The sequence below is a fragment of the Neofelis nebulosa genome, chromosome 9, assembly GCF_028018385.1.
Source record: "Neofelis nebulosa isolate mNeoNeb1 chromosome 9, mNeoNeb1.pri, whole genome shotgun sequence".
NCBI lineage: Eukaryota > Metazoa > Chordata > Mammalia > Carnivora > Felidae > Neofelis > Neofelis nebulosa.
The window spans coordinates 7333131-7348419 of record NC_080790.1 but is presented as its reverse complement, the minus strand read 5'-3'; the positions used below and the strand labels follow the sequence as shown (position 1 = coordinate 7348419).

The window sequence follows — 15289 nt, the reverse complement described above, 5'->3', positions numbered from 1 at the left end:
GAGGCCGAGGACAGGGTTTGGAACAGATCAGTAGCTGGCATAAAAATTCAAATGCTTTCGGCAGGAAGCCGGTCACTGCCAAAAAGAACTGGAATCAGAAAACTGGATGCGTGCACCTCTGGGAATAAAAGCGGGCTCCGGAGCTACTTACCGATATCAATGCATCTTTGTTTAGCTGTGTGCTGTCGGGAGTGCCAGTATTTCCAATGCCTTAACTGATCTTCTCGGCTTTTGTCTTCTGCAAAAACCACCATGATCACACTCTATGAAAGAGAAGGCATTATAACATGAAGACACTGAAGGGGGAGGCGAGGATCTTTCGGAAAACTTAGTGTTATATTTTACAGGTAAGGCTTAAAACCGCAATTTTATTTTATTTTATTTTTTAATTTTTTTGTAAATGTTTATTTAGTTTTGAGAGAGAGAGAGAGAGAGAGAGAGAGAGAGAGAGAGAGAGGGAGAGGAGAATGCAAGCAGAGGAGGGGCAGAGAGAGAGAGACACACACAGAATGGGAAGCAGGCTCCGGGCTCCGAGCCGTCGGCACAGAGCCCGACGCGGGGCTCGAACCCACGGACCGCGAGATCGTGACCTGAGCTGAAGCCGGACGCTCAACCGACTGAGCCACCGAGACGCCCCTGAAACCGCAATTTTAGATCTTCATTTTGATGTTCTTCAGACTGGGGAATGCTAAGCTCTGACTAGCTTTCCTAGAGAACAGAACTGAGAGCAGAACTTACTCGGACTTTGCTGATGGGCCGCTGGATGCCCTCGCTGCTGTTCACCTCCTTCAAGGTGACAGGGTAGAACTGGCCTTTGTTTAGGTACGTCATGGTGCTATCTCCTGGCTTCTGTCGAAGCGACTTTGAGGCTTCTAGGGTATATTCAAAGTTGTTCCTAAAGAATGAAACAAAAGTCACAGATGTCTAAGCCACTCTTTGGGAAGCTTCCTTTGTGCTTGAGCTCAATCCTGAAACGCTTCAGTGTGGATGTATGCCAACAGGCGACTACCAGGAAACATCCAACTGACTATGTCACATCATAAGTGGCACTGGTACTTCTTCCACAAGAAAGGCTGTCTTTAGCGACACGGAAATCCTTCCATCTCTCCTATGTGGGGCTACAAAATGCCTCCTAGAGATTCTAGGAAGTAACGTTAAAAATTCGAAGTTGGGAAGCAAAGGGTACTAAAGATACCCGTGACCAAAAAAGGATTTTGGAAGGAAATCTCCCAAGACATGTTGCCAATCTGGTTGCAACCAGAAGACACTGCAAAGGTTGCAAACAGGTGGCTGGTAGTCCTCTGATGAAATCTGATGTGGTCTGCACCGCACTTTTTTTGTTGGTTTTGCTTGCAATTTAATGTCTAGATGGGCATTCCATGATTCCCTACATTTCCTACCACCTTAAAGTAACACGCATAAATCTCCCTAAAGGTGTCCAATAACCTTCCTAGGCCCGATGTCGAAAATTACACCCATTTTTATAAATCAAGTTTTATGGACCACAACCACACCCTTTATTTACATGTTATCTGCAGCTGCTTTTGTGCTGGAGTGGCAGAGCCGGGCAGTTGCAACAGAGGCTGGGAGGCCCACAAAGCTTCAATATATACTATCTGATTCTTTACAGAAAAAGGGTGGCGACCCCTATCTGAGATCCTAAAGGCATTCGAGTCTGTGACTCCTGCTCCTTGAGGCAGGTCTCTAAGGGAAGTCTCAATTCCCACAAAACCCTAGGCTCTCAAATAAACGGGGTTCGCTTCAAAAGACAACATACCAAAAACTGCAAAGAACGAAATTATAAAATGAAATCCTAAGCTCTTTTAAAAACCCTCTGGAGGTGTTTTTACATTTCCACAATTCATTTGGAAGATATTCATATTCCCAGTGTGTGACACAATCTCGTGAGGTTTTAAAAGAAGAGGTTGTCAGGTTAGAAGAAAGCTGACCTCATTTACTTTACCGCTAGTGAGCCTAATCACGAATAAAAGCCTTTATCCACCTGATGGTATTCCTAAATCCTCACAGAAGTACACACTCTTGCAAACAGAAGGGAGCTCGGAGATCTAGTTGAATCCCCTCACCTCTTCTTTTAGATTCCATTCTGCAGCCATCACATAAAGAAACCGAAGGAAAGGAAGAGCACCAACACCAAGAATTAAGGAAACGTGAAACACAGTACAGATTCCAAGGTTAAACAGACTCGAGCAAAGATGACACCACAGTAACTGTAGTTGAGATACAGGTGAAAGCACACCAAAGCCACCTCTGATTTTCCAGTATCAGATTAACAAAAAAGCCGTAAGAGCTGAAAGTTAAAAATCAAATTAAAAGACAACGATTACCCAGAAACACTGTCAAAAACATAGTCCTCTGAATTCATGCCAGGCATCCGCAGACTGAGATCCGAGGGGAAGAAAACCTGAAATATCAATGCAATAAGCCACAACTATTTAACTGGTTATCAGGCTTACTAAAGACCAATATCCGGTACAGCACAGGAGTATGTGGCTTACAGCAACCCACTGCTCATTCAATATTCATTTTAAAATAAAAATTTTCACTCTACAAAAGATGTAAAGAGAAAACCAAAAAGAAAGAAAAATACCCACCCATGTTACATGCCACTCAATCCGACGGGGACAATCTCCGCGGGTACTCCCACAGAGTGCTACGTTATTCCCTTTTCCCATCTTTCCCACACATCTCATTTCTGTTCAAACTCTAGAATCTGCAACCAAAATCTCGTGACTTTTAGGCATCATCGTACCAAGCGAAGATACAGTATCAGGTCTGTACCGTGGCTGGACGGATCGGTGCATTGTCTCGGAAAACGCTACTATTCTAGTCCTTAACTCCATAAGCAGACAGATGCTCCTGTTCCCCGTGAGACGTTAAAGATGGCTTCGAACATCTTCAGTCCCTAATTTTTACCTGACAGGTGTTCATCGCCACAAAACCCCCCAGAAGCCTTGGGGGTTAATTTGTAAATTTCACACACCGCACTTGTCATCAAGACCCCCTGCCTCCCTGACCACACTACCAACCGAGAGAGACCAAGCAAGTCCATGATAAATCATTTTATGTTAAGAGCAATTGCAGGAATCTTGTTTTGGTCTAGGACAAAAGCTGAGAAGAGACTTATGTGGAGATCTCTGTTGTCGATGGAAGATTATGCACGGGGTTCCCTTTCTCCAACAAATCACTTAGCTGAAATCATAATTGTTAACTCAAATGCTGGTAAGATTAGCCATGTGCCCTTGATAATCATTTCTGGTTTTGTAGGTTTAGTTTACAAATTATACCCATGGGCCTTTTCTCTTAGGAAAAAAAAAATCTTTTGTTCCTAATCCATTCATTTCAGGCTGAGTTTCAAGCTTACGTAACAAGGAAGAGGTGGAACTCAATACTTATACAAACACACAAATGTCTTAGGAAGATGCTTTCATTTCCTGTACCTCCTGAACGCCTTCCTTGAAGGTCTCTGAGAAGGTAGAGTCTGGAGTTCGCCTCTGAGCATTTGGGGGTTGAGCACCAGAGCTGAACTGGTCAGCGTTAAGGTTCCGGTCGAAAACCACCACCCGCTCAGTGGGCTCAGGATGATACACTGCTGGAGAGATTCCCACAGCGAAGCCATGGGGCTGGGTTTCTGTCTTGATGGAGTGGGTAGGCATCGTTGCTATGGAGACAGTGACTGTTGTATCGGGAGCCGTTAGATGGCCTCTCTTATCAACGCCCAGTTGGTTGCCATGGGGAAGGACGATGTTAAATGGCACATTTTTCAGTACTTGCACTCTGTTTTCTCCAGCAGAAACGAGGGACTGCTCAGTCACACTTGGTATGCTGTTTCTTTAAGAAAAGAAAAGAAAACTGTGTTTTCAAATTCAATGCCGATACAGTTCTTTGACAATTTTTAACTGTTCCTAATGGCAGTGGGCTGCTGGGTCCTGTGCAGCAATAATAATAATAATAATAATAATAATAGTCATAGTAATAATAACAACAATACTACAATACTGGGGAAGAACCACATAAATAGAAAATGCCAATGACATTCCATTACTAGAGAAAGAAAAAAAGACTTCATAGTCATCGGTCAAGTAAAATCCAAAAGTATTAAGTAAAATTTCATTTGAAACACAGACACCTCGCGGTTCTCTTTATTCTCAATAATCCTGATAAAATTATCCTATCTCATTAGAAGCTCAAAGATACAAACCTAATGGCCGGAGCAGAAGACGGTTCAAGTACCGGTTCCAGAGTCGGACCGCCTTGGTTCAAACTCTACGACCTTTAGCAAGCTATCTCATCTCTTTGTAACTGCGTGCTCCTCTCCAAAGCGGGGATAACAGGGGTATCTATCCTCACAAGGTCATGGCGAGATGAAATGAGACGGCACACCAGATCGTGTCTAATAATGCCTGGTGCACAAGGGTTCGCCAAGTATGAACTGTCCCTGCTCGGCCACCACTCTCCCTAGTACCTACACTTACGCGGCTCTCTCTACCATCACAAGAAAACCTACGGTTACACCGTACAGGTAGATAAATTTGCGTGAAATTATTTTTTGCTTTAATTACTACCCTGGGCAACAGAAGATGATTTCCAGTCCAGGGCGCAGTTTGTGAATTTTCAAAGCCCCCTCAAACAATACAGGCTGACCTTTGCAGAAAAGAGCATGATCGATGAAATGTTCGAACCTCGAACCGTAAATTCACTCCCAAGAATTTATCCTCAAGAAAGAAAAAAGGAAACAGCGATCTAGAAAGTGGGCCAGTAAGCCTTCGTGGTAGTAAAAAAATTAGACAGGGACTTACTGTTAGGACACTAAGTTTTGCTTTAAAATAACTACAGCAAAAAGCAAATAAAATACAAAGTGAATTTAACAGTTGGAGAACAGGGAAGAGTAGATCAAACAGGAGGAATCATGTCAGTAACTGCTGAAGCTAGGAATGACGTATGTGGGTTTATATCATTTCTCTACTTCTGTTGTTTGAAAATGCCCATGATAAAGAGTAACATAATAAAAGCCATCGGCCCTTCTCCAAAGGGTAATTATGACGATTAAAACAGCAACGTGGAAAACACTCACAGAAGGGATTAGGCAGAACCCAAACTATCAAATCCGATCTGTGAATACAACCACAACCGCATAAAATATGCACACACACCCAAATAGTAAATAAAGAAATCGTCAAGACGGTGGGATTCTGAGTGGTCATTCTTTCTTTAAAAATGTTTTACTCCTCTACTACTAATAGAACACAGGGAAATTTAAAAGGTGTATTTAATTTTTTTTCCTGGCCAAAGCAGAAAGCCTTAATTTTCTAGAAGTTTTAACCTAAAATATTTTCAAAATAACTTCAACACGAATTGGGAACACGAGCTACTTCATTAAGTTTTGCTTAGGCAATTATTCAAGATTGCTGGCTACTTAATTTCTTTAAAAGGACCCCTACCATTGCATTAAGCCACACCTTTTTTGAGAGAACCTCAAAGAGGATAAGCAAACACGTCGTCCCTTCCCCTTCCGTTCTTACTACAAACATCCCTCCACAGGAAAAGAGGGTTAATGCTTTGTTTTCCAGAAAAGGCAACTATGTCTACAGAACCTGGTAACTTTTCAGAGCCACAGAATCATAATTGTCCCCTATCTCTTCCACCAGAGCTTTCTCGTTTAAACAAACTCCCAGTCTTCTTTTCGCAGAAACCTGGCATTTTTCAAGAGTAGGGTTTTATGCTATTAGACCTTACCTCTTGCTGTGATCTGGTCCTGGGTGCTCAACGTCTGGCTTTGCTGTTGACGATCGCCTCTCTCTTGGAACCTTAGATATGAACACACGAGACGACAATTCAGTTCTCACTTAGTGGAGTATAGACACAGCCTTTGATTTTTCAGTTAAGTTCAACCATTCACAGGGTCTACCAGGCCGCCCACCCGATGCCAGGCTGTGGGGACGACGCGATGAAGGCAGCGTCTGCCCCCAAGAGCTTACGTTCTGGTCACCAGGTTAATAAGCAAAAGCCAACGATTCTTTAGCTGCCAAATAAACTCAGGGCAGCACAAATTCAATCTGTCATTGAGTTTGGGCTCATCTCTGAAACAAAAACCACTGGTCTGGTGTTACCCATTTATCCACGTGATGGAACAAACAAGAAGACTGAAAACCCAACTGGACTCTAGCGGTGTTCTCGCCGCTCCTTTCCATTGCCCTACCTTTCAGGTCCAATGCAGAAAAAACCCCTCAGACTCATCAGTTCATTTAGAAAAGAAAATCACCCTACACCTATCATAAGAAGGCTGACATACAGACACAAGATTGTCACCTTTACAGTACAGACGTGATGATTTATCTCCCCCTAAGATGTAAGATACTTCTAGGACCCTATATTTAAAGCATACACATATTCAAGCACTACAATCAGTATTATTACATCAGTCTTTCTGCCACTAAACTTGTTGGTGTTTTCCCATTCTCAAAATTTCAGTTACAAACATGAAACTTCTTGGGGCGCCTGGGTAGCTCAGTCAGTTAAGCCTCCGATTCTCGGTTTCAGCTCAGGTCGTGACCTCACAGTTCGTGAGATCAAGCCCCGCATCGGGCTCTGGGTCAACGGTACAGAGACTGCTCGGAATTCTCTTTCTCTCCCTCTCTACACCTCCCCCACTTGTATGTGCACTCCCTCTCTCTCTCCCTCTCCAGATAAATACAAAAAAAAAAAAAAAAAAACCTAAAAAAATATGTAACCTCAAACTTCATAATACTTAGGAACTTATGATTTTTTATACTGATTGAGTCAATAAACAAGCCGTAAGGAGAACAGATACATCATAAGCTCCACTTTAAAGGAATTCTTCGGCTACACTTCCCAGGCAAAGATTTCTTCCAGCATCCCGAGGCACAAGTTTCCCTTCATATTCAAAGGAAACAAAACAAAACAAATCTTACCTCAGCCTCTCAAACACAACATGCCGGATACACAGCCTCACATAAGAAAATAATTAAATCTTGCGTTTAGATCCCACTCTATTTGGCGACCATAATCAAACTATCTTCTTTGCTTTTGTCCCCTCTGCATCTCTCGTATTCCGGAAAGAATACAGTGCCAGAAGGGAACAGAAGGCAAGCAACTGGTGAATCTAGGTGACTGTATCTGGGGGTTAATTTTCCAACCAAATTTAAGTTTCCTATGGCTTTGGAAGTTTTAAAAACGAAAAAACAGGGCAAAAACAAACTGTAACGTATGGCCATCTCCACATACTATCGTTGGGCAGAGAGAAAAATGCCAAAGTAAATACAGGAAGCAAAGTGTGTCCCAGGGGAGACGGCACGGCATACTGAAGGGGGAGACGGCACGGCATACTGAAGAGGGTGACTTTGGCACAATCCAGACCGGGACTGAGACCCTGGCCGCTACGCATCCTGGCTGTGTGACCTGAGGACTTAATTTTTTCCCATCTGCAAAATAGGGATAGTAACACATATTTTGGAGGCTTTCTGGAGGGATCAAAAAGAACACACGTGCTGGTAACACGTCTAGCGTGTGACACAGACGATCAGTAAGCGGTGGCTAGTATTATGAGGACGACGACGAGGATACCAATCTCCAGGTAGGAACACCACGTAAGACTTCAGGCAGAGAATCAATGATACCTAATTAGGACTGACCTATAGAAATAGGCAACGAGATATACCCTGAGCGTAGAACAAGCAAGTCCAAGACTAGAAACTAGCTTTTTTTCCCTTCACGACTCCTACAAGCAGATCAAAAGCTCTGTCATGTCACGTAAGGAAAAGGAAGTCACTCCGACTGCGTCAGAATGTCGGCTGGAGCACAGGTAAATGAACCACGGTCTCTGCTTGAGGGCACTAAGTACCTTTGGTAAAACGTTCAATCTCGATGCGACACAGCTTACCATTTTCTTCTGCGGCAGCTTCGCCTCTCAGATAGAGCTAGCACAGCGGGCTACCGCACACGCTGCAAAAACAACCCTTTGATTCTATGATCGTCCCTTTTCAGCTTTGAACCACAGTAAGCCAAAGTACTCATTAGACTATTTATAGTCACTAGAGAAGCAACTTGCATTACACTCTGCCAGCAAATTACTGTTTTATATGCTGTTGAATCAAGTGCATCTCGGACTGTTGTTAGGTTTGTAAAAGAGGAGGCGAATCCACCTTGTAATAGTCATAGAGCAAGCCCAGGGCGGCCGCGCTGTCTTCGTCCCCATTGATGCTCATCATTGCTTTGGTTGCTGCGGTGAGAGGGTTTTCCAGGAAGGACTTCCAGGCTTCATCCTCACTAGTGTAGGAGCGCCGCTGTGGATAAAGTGCTTCGTTCTGAAGAACCAACACCGGCCGTTTGCTTCGGAGAAATCAGAAACACGTGTATGTACATCGCACTTTTTACCGCAAGGCACCATAAGCTCATTTTTCAAGACCCAAACAACCAATTCCTTGCCGTTCCAATCAAATAGCTTTGTTCTTTAGTGTTTCATCAGTGACCCGCCCTGGCAAAGAAAATGAAGACAAGACCAGGAGACAACCCACTTACATGCACGCCGAGGGGGTCACCCGGTAAGACGCCAGGGTTAGGCAGCCAGGGAACCTAAACCTTAGGCGGTTTACCTGTACCTGTCACCCAGGATCTAGTGTTTGGCAAAACGAAACAAAACAAAAAAATGCTCTAAGAAAATGTCAGGCTATTCAAACACTTAAGTAAACAAACACAAGGACAAAGTCAGGCAAAACAGAACATTCACTCCCTTCAGACCTCTCCGATCAGGACTGTACCCTCCTCAAGAAGAGTATACGTGGTTCGATCATCATGCTGCTACATGTTATTTCCTTCCTTCTCCTGTTGATATCATGCCTTAAAAACCTTCCTACCCACAAAGAAGGGGGAGAGGAGGAGGGGGCGGAAAGAAAAAGGGAAACTTCGCTTAATCCTCCGGGGTATATGAGAAAGTTAGAATATTCTACTGATTCCCAGCAGATTGAGCATGGAATGTGGCCAAAGGGGACTGTAAATCAATAAGGAGGCATAAGTTTCTGGCATGGGAGTTAACTGTTTATCTCAGAGATAAACACTTGAGAATCTACGACAATAAATAAAGCCACTGAACGAAAGGAGCTTTTTCAAAAAAAAAATAGGTGGGAAATCTTGTTTTTAAAAATCTTTTCTAGTTTCTCACACCGGGCAAGAACGGTTTCGTTTCAACACTGTCGTTTGGTGGGACAAATCCAGAAAAATCAACGGAGATCTTAGTAGAGTCTTACAGAAGATTTAATTTTAAAGATTAAAACAAACATGACTGATTCCAAAACCCTGAAATGTAAACAGTCTCAACAACTGTTCGGTTGGCGCTATTTAATAAGTCAATAAAGAGAAAAAATGGAACACTCACTCCAGCAAAATGAAGTTGAAGGGGAAAAAAAAAAAAAAAAAAAAAAAAAAAAAAAAAAACAAAAAAAACCACCCCACCAAAAACCTGTTCATGTTCAAAACGGCTCTGAATTATCACTATTCTAACAAGCAAATTTAAGGATCAGGCCTCATTGCAACACACAAATGAAATATGTTAAATGGCCTAAAGGTGACCTGCCTACTCTAAAAGTGAATGTAGAAAGATTGATTATCTTTTCAAGTAATCAACACAGGTTAGGGTTTGGCAGTCACCCAGGCCCTTTAAAAGCAGATACGGATTTTGAGAAAGGAGAACATCTTTGAAAAGGGGTGGGGACACGGGCCGACCACGTAACCTCAAAATCAGGTCTTCTTTCAAAGTCAGTGGTTTAAACTCATGTCTAGGCATAAAATCCAAGGAGCTTACATTTCGCAGGAAAAGAAGACTCGAGGTGGTGCATGTACTATTTTAACACAAAACAAACTCAACGAGGCAGTTTGCTTAGAAATGCAGGAGTGGATTTAAATCTCACACGCACAAGAAATAAACACGTCACATACAAAAGGGCACTGCCTACACCATTCCGAGCCGAGTGTTAACTACTGAATCAGTGCTATCTTGAGGTGATTTACTGGGGCATGGCTAAGCTATTATTAATAGTGTAATAGCTACTTCCAGAAGATTATGACAGCACTTGGCTCATTCAATTCCCGTAATGCTAGTTTTTCAGCTTCCCTTCTTCTCCCACCCCCATCCCAAATTTGTCCAGGCAACAGAAAATATTTTTTGCAAATGGCTTTGTTTGGGATCACCCTGAAGGTAGGTGCCTTACATTTCCAAAGCGTGCCAGAGGCCAAAATTTTAGCTTTGGAAATTTGCCTTATCTAAACCCGAAGTCAAGAAACAAACAGTCCCCAGTGGCCTGTCTTAGTCTACTTCCTCCTAGGACAGCCGGGCACTGGCAGGTGCTAGTCCCTAAAGGCCCCTCACTGCCTTGGGGAAGTCTTAAACCCTTCACCAATGAGCTCTCCAAGATTTCTGAAATGTATTTCAAGTGATCACTTAATGGACAACACCAGGTTAATCCATTTAAGATATCCCATACACAATCTAACCCCCTCAATCAGAAAAAGAGCACACGTAAGTTACAACCTGGAAGGAATACGTCTGATCTGGATTTACTGATCTGAAATATACCCACTCGTTTGGTGCCATTCACTTTTTTCTTAAAACTTTTTTTATTTCGGAACAATTTTATATTTACAGAAAAGCTGCAAAGAAAATACAGGAATATCCCTCACCCCGTGTCCCTTAATGTTAACATCTTACATTACCACCTTGCGCGGGTCAAAATATTTCTTTAATCACAAACTCCAAAAGACATATTAGCCCAGTACTTTTCTGTTTATCACCCTGATTTCGACGATTTCATCCTCCTGATCTTTTCTGAGGATTTTTAATTACAGTAATCTGTAATTACCATCAATGATGCAAGTGGCAAAATAACTCCTACAACAATTTTCTCACCCACACAGCCAGCCAAGGGGAAAAAAAAAGATGCCAGGACACCAGAGCACTTCAACTTTTCCCTCAATCTCTCCTTTCGGAAGTTCTAGCAGGCGGACTGCAGGCAGGAGACCGCTGGGCGACAGGGGACTGATTACCCGAGACATCTACCTTTCAGCGGGGGAGCGAGTCCCCCCCCACCCCCCCCCCCCGAGCAAACGCGACCCCGCTCGGGGGAGGGGGGCACGGGGGGGGGGTCCACGCGTCGCGGCCACAGCCCGACAGGCGCGGCACCACGAATCTCCCTCCCCGCACCCGGGCCACCAGCCGAGCGGAGATGGGGGCGCGCCCGCGGGGTGGTGCCGCCGAGGCGGAGGGGGGCCGAGCAGGGAGCTGTCCTCTCCGGAATCGAGTCCCCAAGGCAAGGGTCTCCCCGGGGGCTTCGGAGGAACAAAGGCGCGGGGGAGGGGGTGCTGAAGGGCAGAGGCCGCGGCGGCGAAGAAAGTGGTCGGCGAGACGCGCCCCCAGCCCGGCCGGCCGGCTTCGACCCCGCCCGCCGGGCCTCGCCCCGCGCCCGGCCTCACACCCCCGTCCGTCCGTCCGTCCGCCCGCCCGCCCGCCGGGCCTCGCCTCGCCTCGCCGGGCCTCGCGGCAGGTGCGGCCGGCCCGGCGCGCAGCGGCGGCCTGAAGCCGCACGGCCGGACTCGCGCGCCGGCGCTTCACTTACTTATCGTACTCCTGTGTCATCGCGCTTGCTCGCCGCTGCCGGGCCGCAGAACTGGACTTTCGGGTTGGGACAGTACACCCGATCCGGGGGGGAGGAGGCGGCGGCGGCGGCGGCGGCGGCGGCGGCGGCGGCGGCGGGTCCGGAGCGGCGGCCCCGACGGGTTGGGTTCGCTTTTCTCGCTCTGAGCCGGCTCGGCGCGGGCTGCGCGCTCTGGGCGCCCGGGCTCGACCGCCCATTGGCTGGCAGCGCGCCCGCCCGGGGCGGGGCCTCGGGGCCGGGAGGCCGGCGGCGCCCCCTGATTGGCCAGCGCGCGGGCCGCCGGGGCGGGGACCGCCGCTCCGCGTGGCCGCGTAGGTGCGGCGCGCCCCGCGCTCTCGGCCTGCCTCGGGCCGGGGACTGGCGTGGCCGCGCGGCTGCAGGCGCGCACCTTCCGCCCCTCCGCCGCCCTCCGCGTGTGCCCACCGCCCGGCGCCGAGGTCGCAGCCCTCGGCGGCTCACCTGAGGGACCGGCCAAGCTTTGGGGGTCCTTCTCGGGCCTTGGGGGTCCTTCCTTCCCCGCTAGCCCACCGAAGCCCTCCGCGGCTCCGGTGATGGAGCCACCCCGTCCGCGGTCCGCAGCTCGGCTGCCTCGGGCACCTTTCCCTCCCCGGGTCTGTGAAGCGCCCCGCCTTCGTGCCGCCTCTCAGTCCGCGTCCATTTATTTATGAGGCCTCTGGCTGTGGCCTGAGAAAGCTCAGATGTCTCCGGCCTCGCCGTGCCCACCGCAGCTGTCGGGCTTTCGAACCTTCTGCGCGTCCATCTTCTAGTGTCCGCTATGTGACAGTCACTGGGCAACTGCCCGTCTAACCGTTGTTTCCCCTCGTGAGCCCTGGGTGAGGACCTGCCGAGTGGCGGCATCAGCCTCGTCCTGGCCTCCTGGTCCCAAGTGCCTGCCCCTCCCCCTCTCCTGCGCCCCCACCTCACTGCTGGCCCCCCATCACCTCTAGTCCCTGCGCACCTCTTAGCCCTTTCAGAATCCCCATCTGGGCTTCAACCCCTTCACCCCTCACTCCCCTCCCCACCCCCGCAGAGCTCCTTCCTGGGGCTCCATCCCTAACCCACTGCTGAACCTTCCAGCATTTCCGGCATTTCCACCCCTACCCCGGCCCGAATGGTCCTTCTGAGCGGAAGTTCCCTGCTCCAGGGTCAGCTGGCTCGTTCAACAAGTGTAGGGAGAACTCCTGTATGCCAGGCATTGTTCTAGATGTGGAGGTAGTGAGCCGATTTCCCTGCCTGCCTTCAGCATCCTAGGGGGTAACAGACAATAAGCAGTATGAGTAAGGTGTGTTGGAAACCGTGCTCACGAGACGGGCAAGTTCTGCGGGAGAAAAAGCAGGCAGCTGGAGAGCACGGGGTGGAGCTGGGGCTGGAAGGCCTGAGGAGGAAAGGCCTTGGAGGAAGCGGGGGAGGAGTGGGACAGGCACACCTTTGCAAAAGGTGTGGGCAGTGGACATCAGGAGACCGGTGACCAGAGGAGGACAAAGCAGGAGGACAGGGGAGAGGTGTGTGGACTTTGGTTTTTACTAAGACAGAGGCTTTGGAGTAGAGCAGTGACCTGATCTCCCTCCCGTCTTTAAGTAACCTGGGCGGTAGGAGCACAAAGATGGGAGCAGGGAGTCCCGACCGAAGACGATAGTCGCGTGGCCTAGGGTGGTGGAGTCCAGCCGTGAGAAGTGCCTGGATGTGTCCTGAAGGTAGAGCCAGCAGGATTTCCTGACAGTTGGATGTAAAGTATGAGAAGAAGAGAGTCGAAGACCGCTACAAGGTTTCCGGGTAAAAGCTGGAAGAGTGGGTTGGATGTGACTGTGGGGTCCAGGGAAGAGGGGGCCGAACGGACATCTGGGAGTCATCAGCGCAGAGATGGTCTTGAAAGCCTGGGGATAAGACGAATCTCCACTGCAGGGGGAGGACACAACAGGCCCCCCAGGGGATCCTGGAGCCCCCAATGCAGAAAAGCTGGGAAGAAGAAGATCCAGCAGAGGGGGCCAAAGAGGGGAGATCGCCGAGGTGGGAGGGAAATGGATTCGTGGGAGCTGGGTGCAGAAAGTGAGACAGGAGGAAGGTGCGGTGAGCTGGGGCGCATGTTGCCAGGAGGCCACAAAAGATGAGGATTTAGAAACAGGGAGGCCACCGGGGTCTTTATATTGGTGGAGATCATCAGAGTTGGCGCGGCTTGAAGCAACCCCAGCTGGGCATTGTCCCCACCTCGACTTCTCCCTCTGCTGCATTTCCAGAGGTGGCCAGAGTGAACCTTACTTATTAAAGCACACATGTGAGATCGTGTCACTCGAGTACACTCCAGATAAAGTGCAAACTCCGTAGCAGGGTGTGTAGATGAATAGCTCAACCTGCCCTTTTGCTGTTCTCCTCCCGATGCACAGAACTAAGAACCACCCCGTGCCCCCAATCCCCTGCTCCTCCGCTCCGCACTCGGCCAACTTCACTCAACCTTCCAGACTCGGCCAGGACTCTCCTTTCCTCCGGCGGGGCTTCCCTGGCCTCCTAGGCTGGGTTAAGTGTCCTGTGCATCCCCACAGTCCCTTCTGCGTCACCCCGTTACCACATTTACCACGTTCTGTCTGTAGTATGTGATTTTCTGTTTGCATCTGTCCCCACCATAGTGGGAGCTCTTCGAGAAAGGGCGGGGATTGTATCGCTTTCGCATGTATGTCCCCAGCCTCGTGGTATACACACAGGAACTATCCAGTAAGCGTTCGTTGAACCTGCAGGCATCGGTTCTGCCTCTCTTCCCTTCTTGACCATGACCGGGGTTGATCTACGTGGCCTTCCTGAGACGGAGGACTAAAAGCCTCGTGCTTCACTCCCAGTGCCTGGTATTTGGTAGGCACAAAATAAATATGGGACAAGTGAATATCAAACCATATAACCGAAAACAAAAGTAGTAAGGGCCCGAGGTTCTTAGACCCTAGAGGTATTGATAAAAAAACCCAAAACAAAACAAAACAAAACAAAAAAAACATTGGGTCTGTTTTTATAAATTTTCATATAGGCTATTGAGCTTGTCTCCAAGAGTTCTCTAAAACAGAAGTTAAAATCCTTACCTCTGAGCTCTCCACCTATCTGTTGGTAATACCTTCTCTATTTTTTTTTTTTACTATTTTTTTAAGTTAGAAAAATACTATGTGGTCATAGTTAAAAAAAAAAAAAACAGAAAAGGAAGGGAGACATAAAGGAAAAACTACACGCAAATTTAAGTAACACAGAGGGTATAGAGTACAGAGTCCCTCCCTCCTCCATCCAGAGATAATCACTGTGAACGGTGTTTGGGGATCTTACTAGGTAATGCCCACGTATCTACAAGTATACGTATGTTTTATTTTTTTACACAAATGGTATTCATACTGCGCACAGCCCAACTCTCAGCTTGCTTCCTTCCATCTCCTATGTCTTAAACATTTTCCATGTGAGCACATACACATCTACTGAACTTAAGAAAAAAATGGCTGCATGGGGGACCTGGGTGGCTGAGTGGGTTAAGCGGTCAACTTCAGGTCTGGTCACGATCTCACGGCTCGTGGGTTCGAGCCCCTCGTCGGGCTCTGTGCCGACAGCTCAGAGCCTGGAGCCTGCTTCGGATTCTGTGTCTC

General features: G+C 47.7%; 1 protein-coding gene across 3 annotated transcripts in view; it reads right to left on the bottom strand.

The window, feature by feature from the left end:
* GRHL1 (grainyhead like transcription factor 1) overlaps positions 1 to 12489 on the bottom strand; it is a 58598-nt gene extending 46109 nt beyond the window's left edge. Inside the window, exons 1-7 of one of the 3 annotated variants that reach the window (XM_058682518.1) lie at positions 12141 to 12489; positions 8181 to 8367; positions 5755 to 5825; positions 3459 to 3849; positions 2346 to 2422; positions 739 to 895; positions 152 to 263 (exon numbers count right to left, since the gene is read on the bottom strand). In XM_058682518.1, coding sequence (XP_058538501.1) covers positions 152 to 263; positions 739 to 895; positions 2346 to 2422; positions 3459 to 3849; positions 5755 to 5825; positions 8181 to 8246 — 874 coding nt within the window. In that variant the 5' untranslated portion in view covers positions 8247 to 8367; positions 12141 to 12489. The other 2 variants (XM_058682517.1, XM_058682519.1) reach the window with 2 other exon arrangements.
* Positions 12490 to 15289: the final 2800 nt, after the last annotated feature.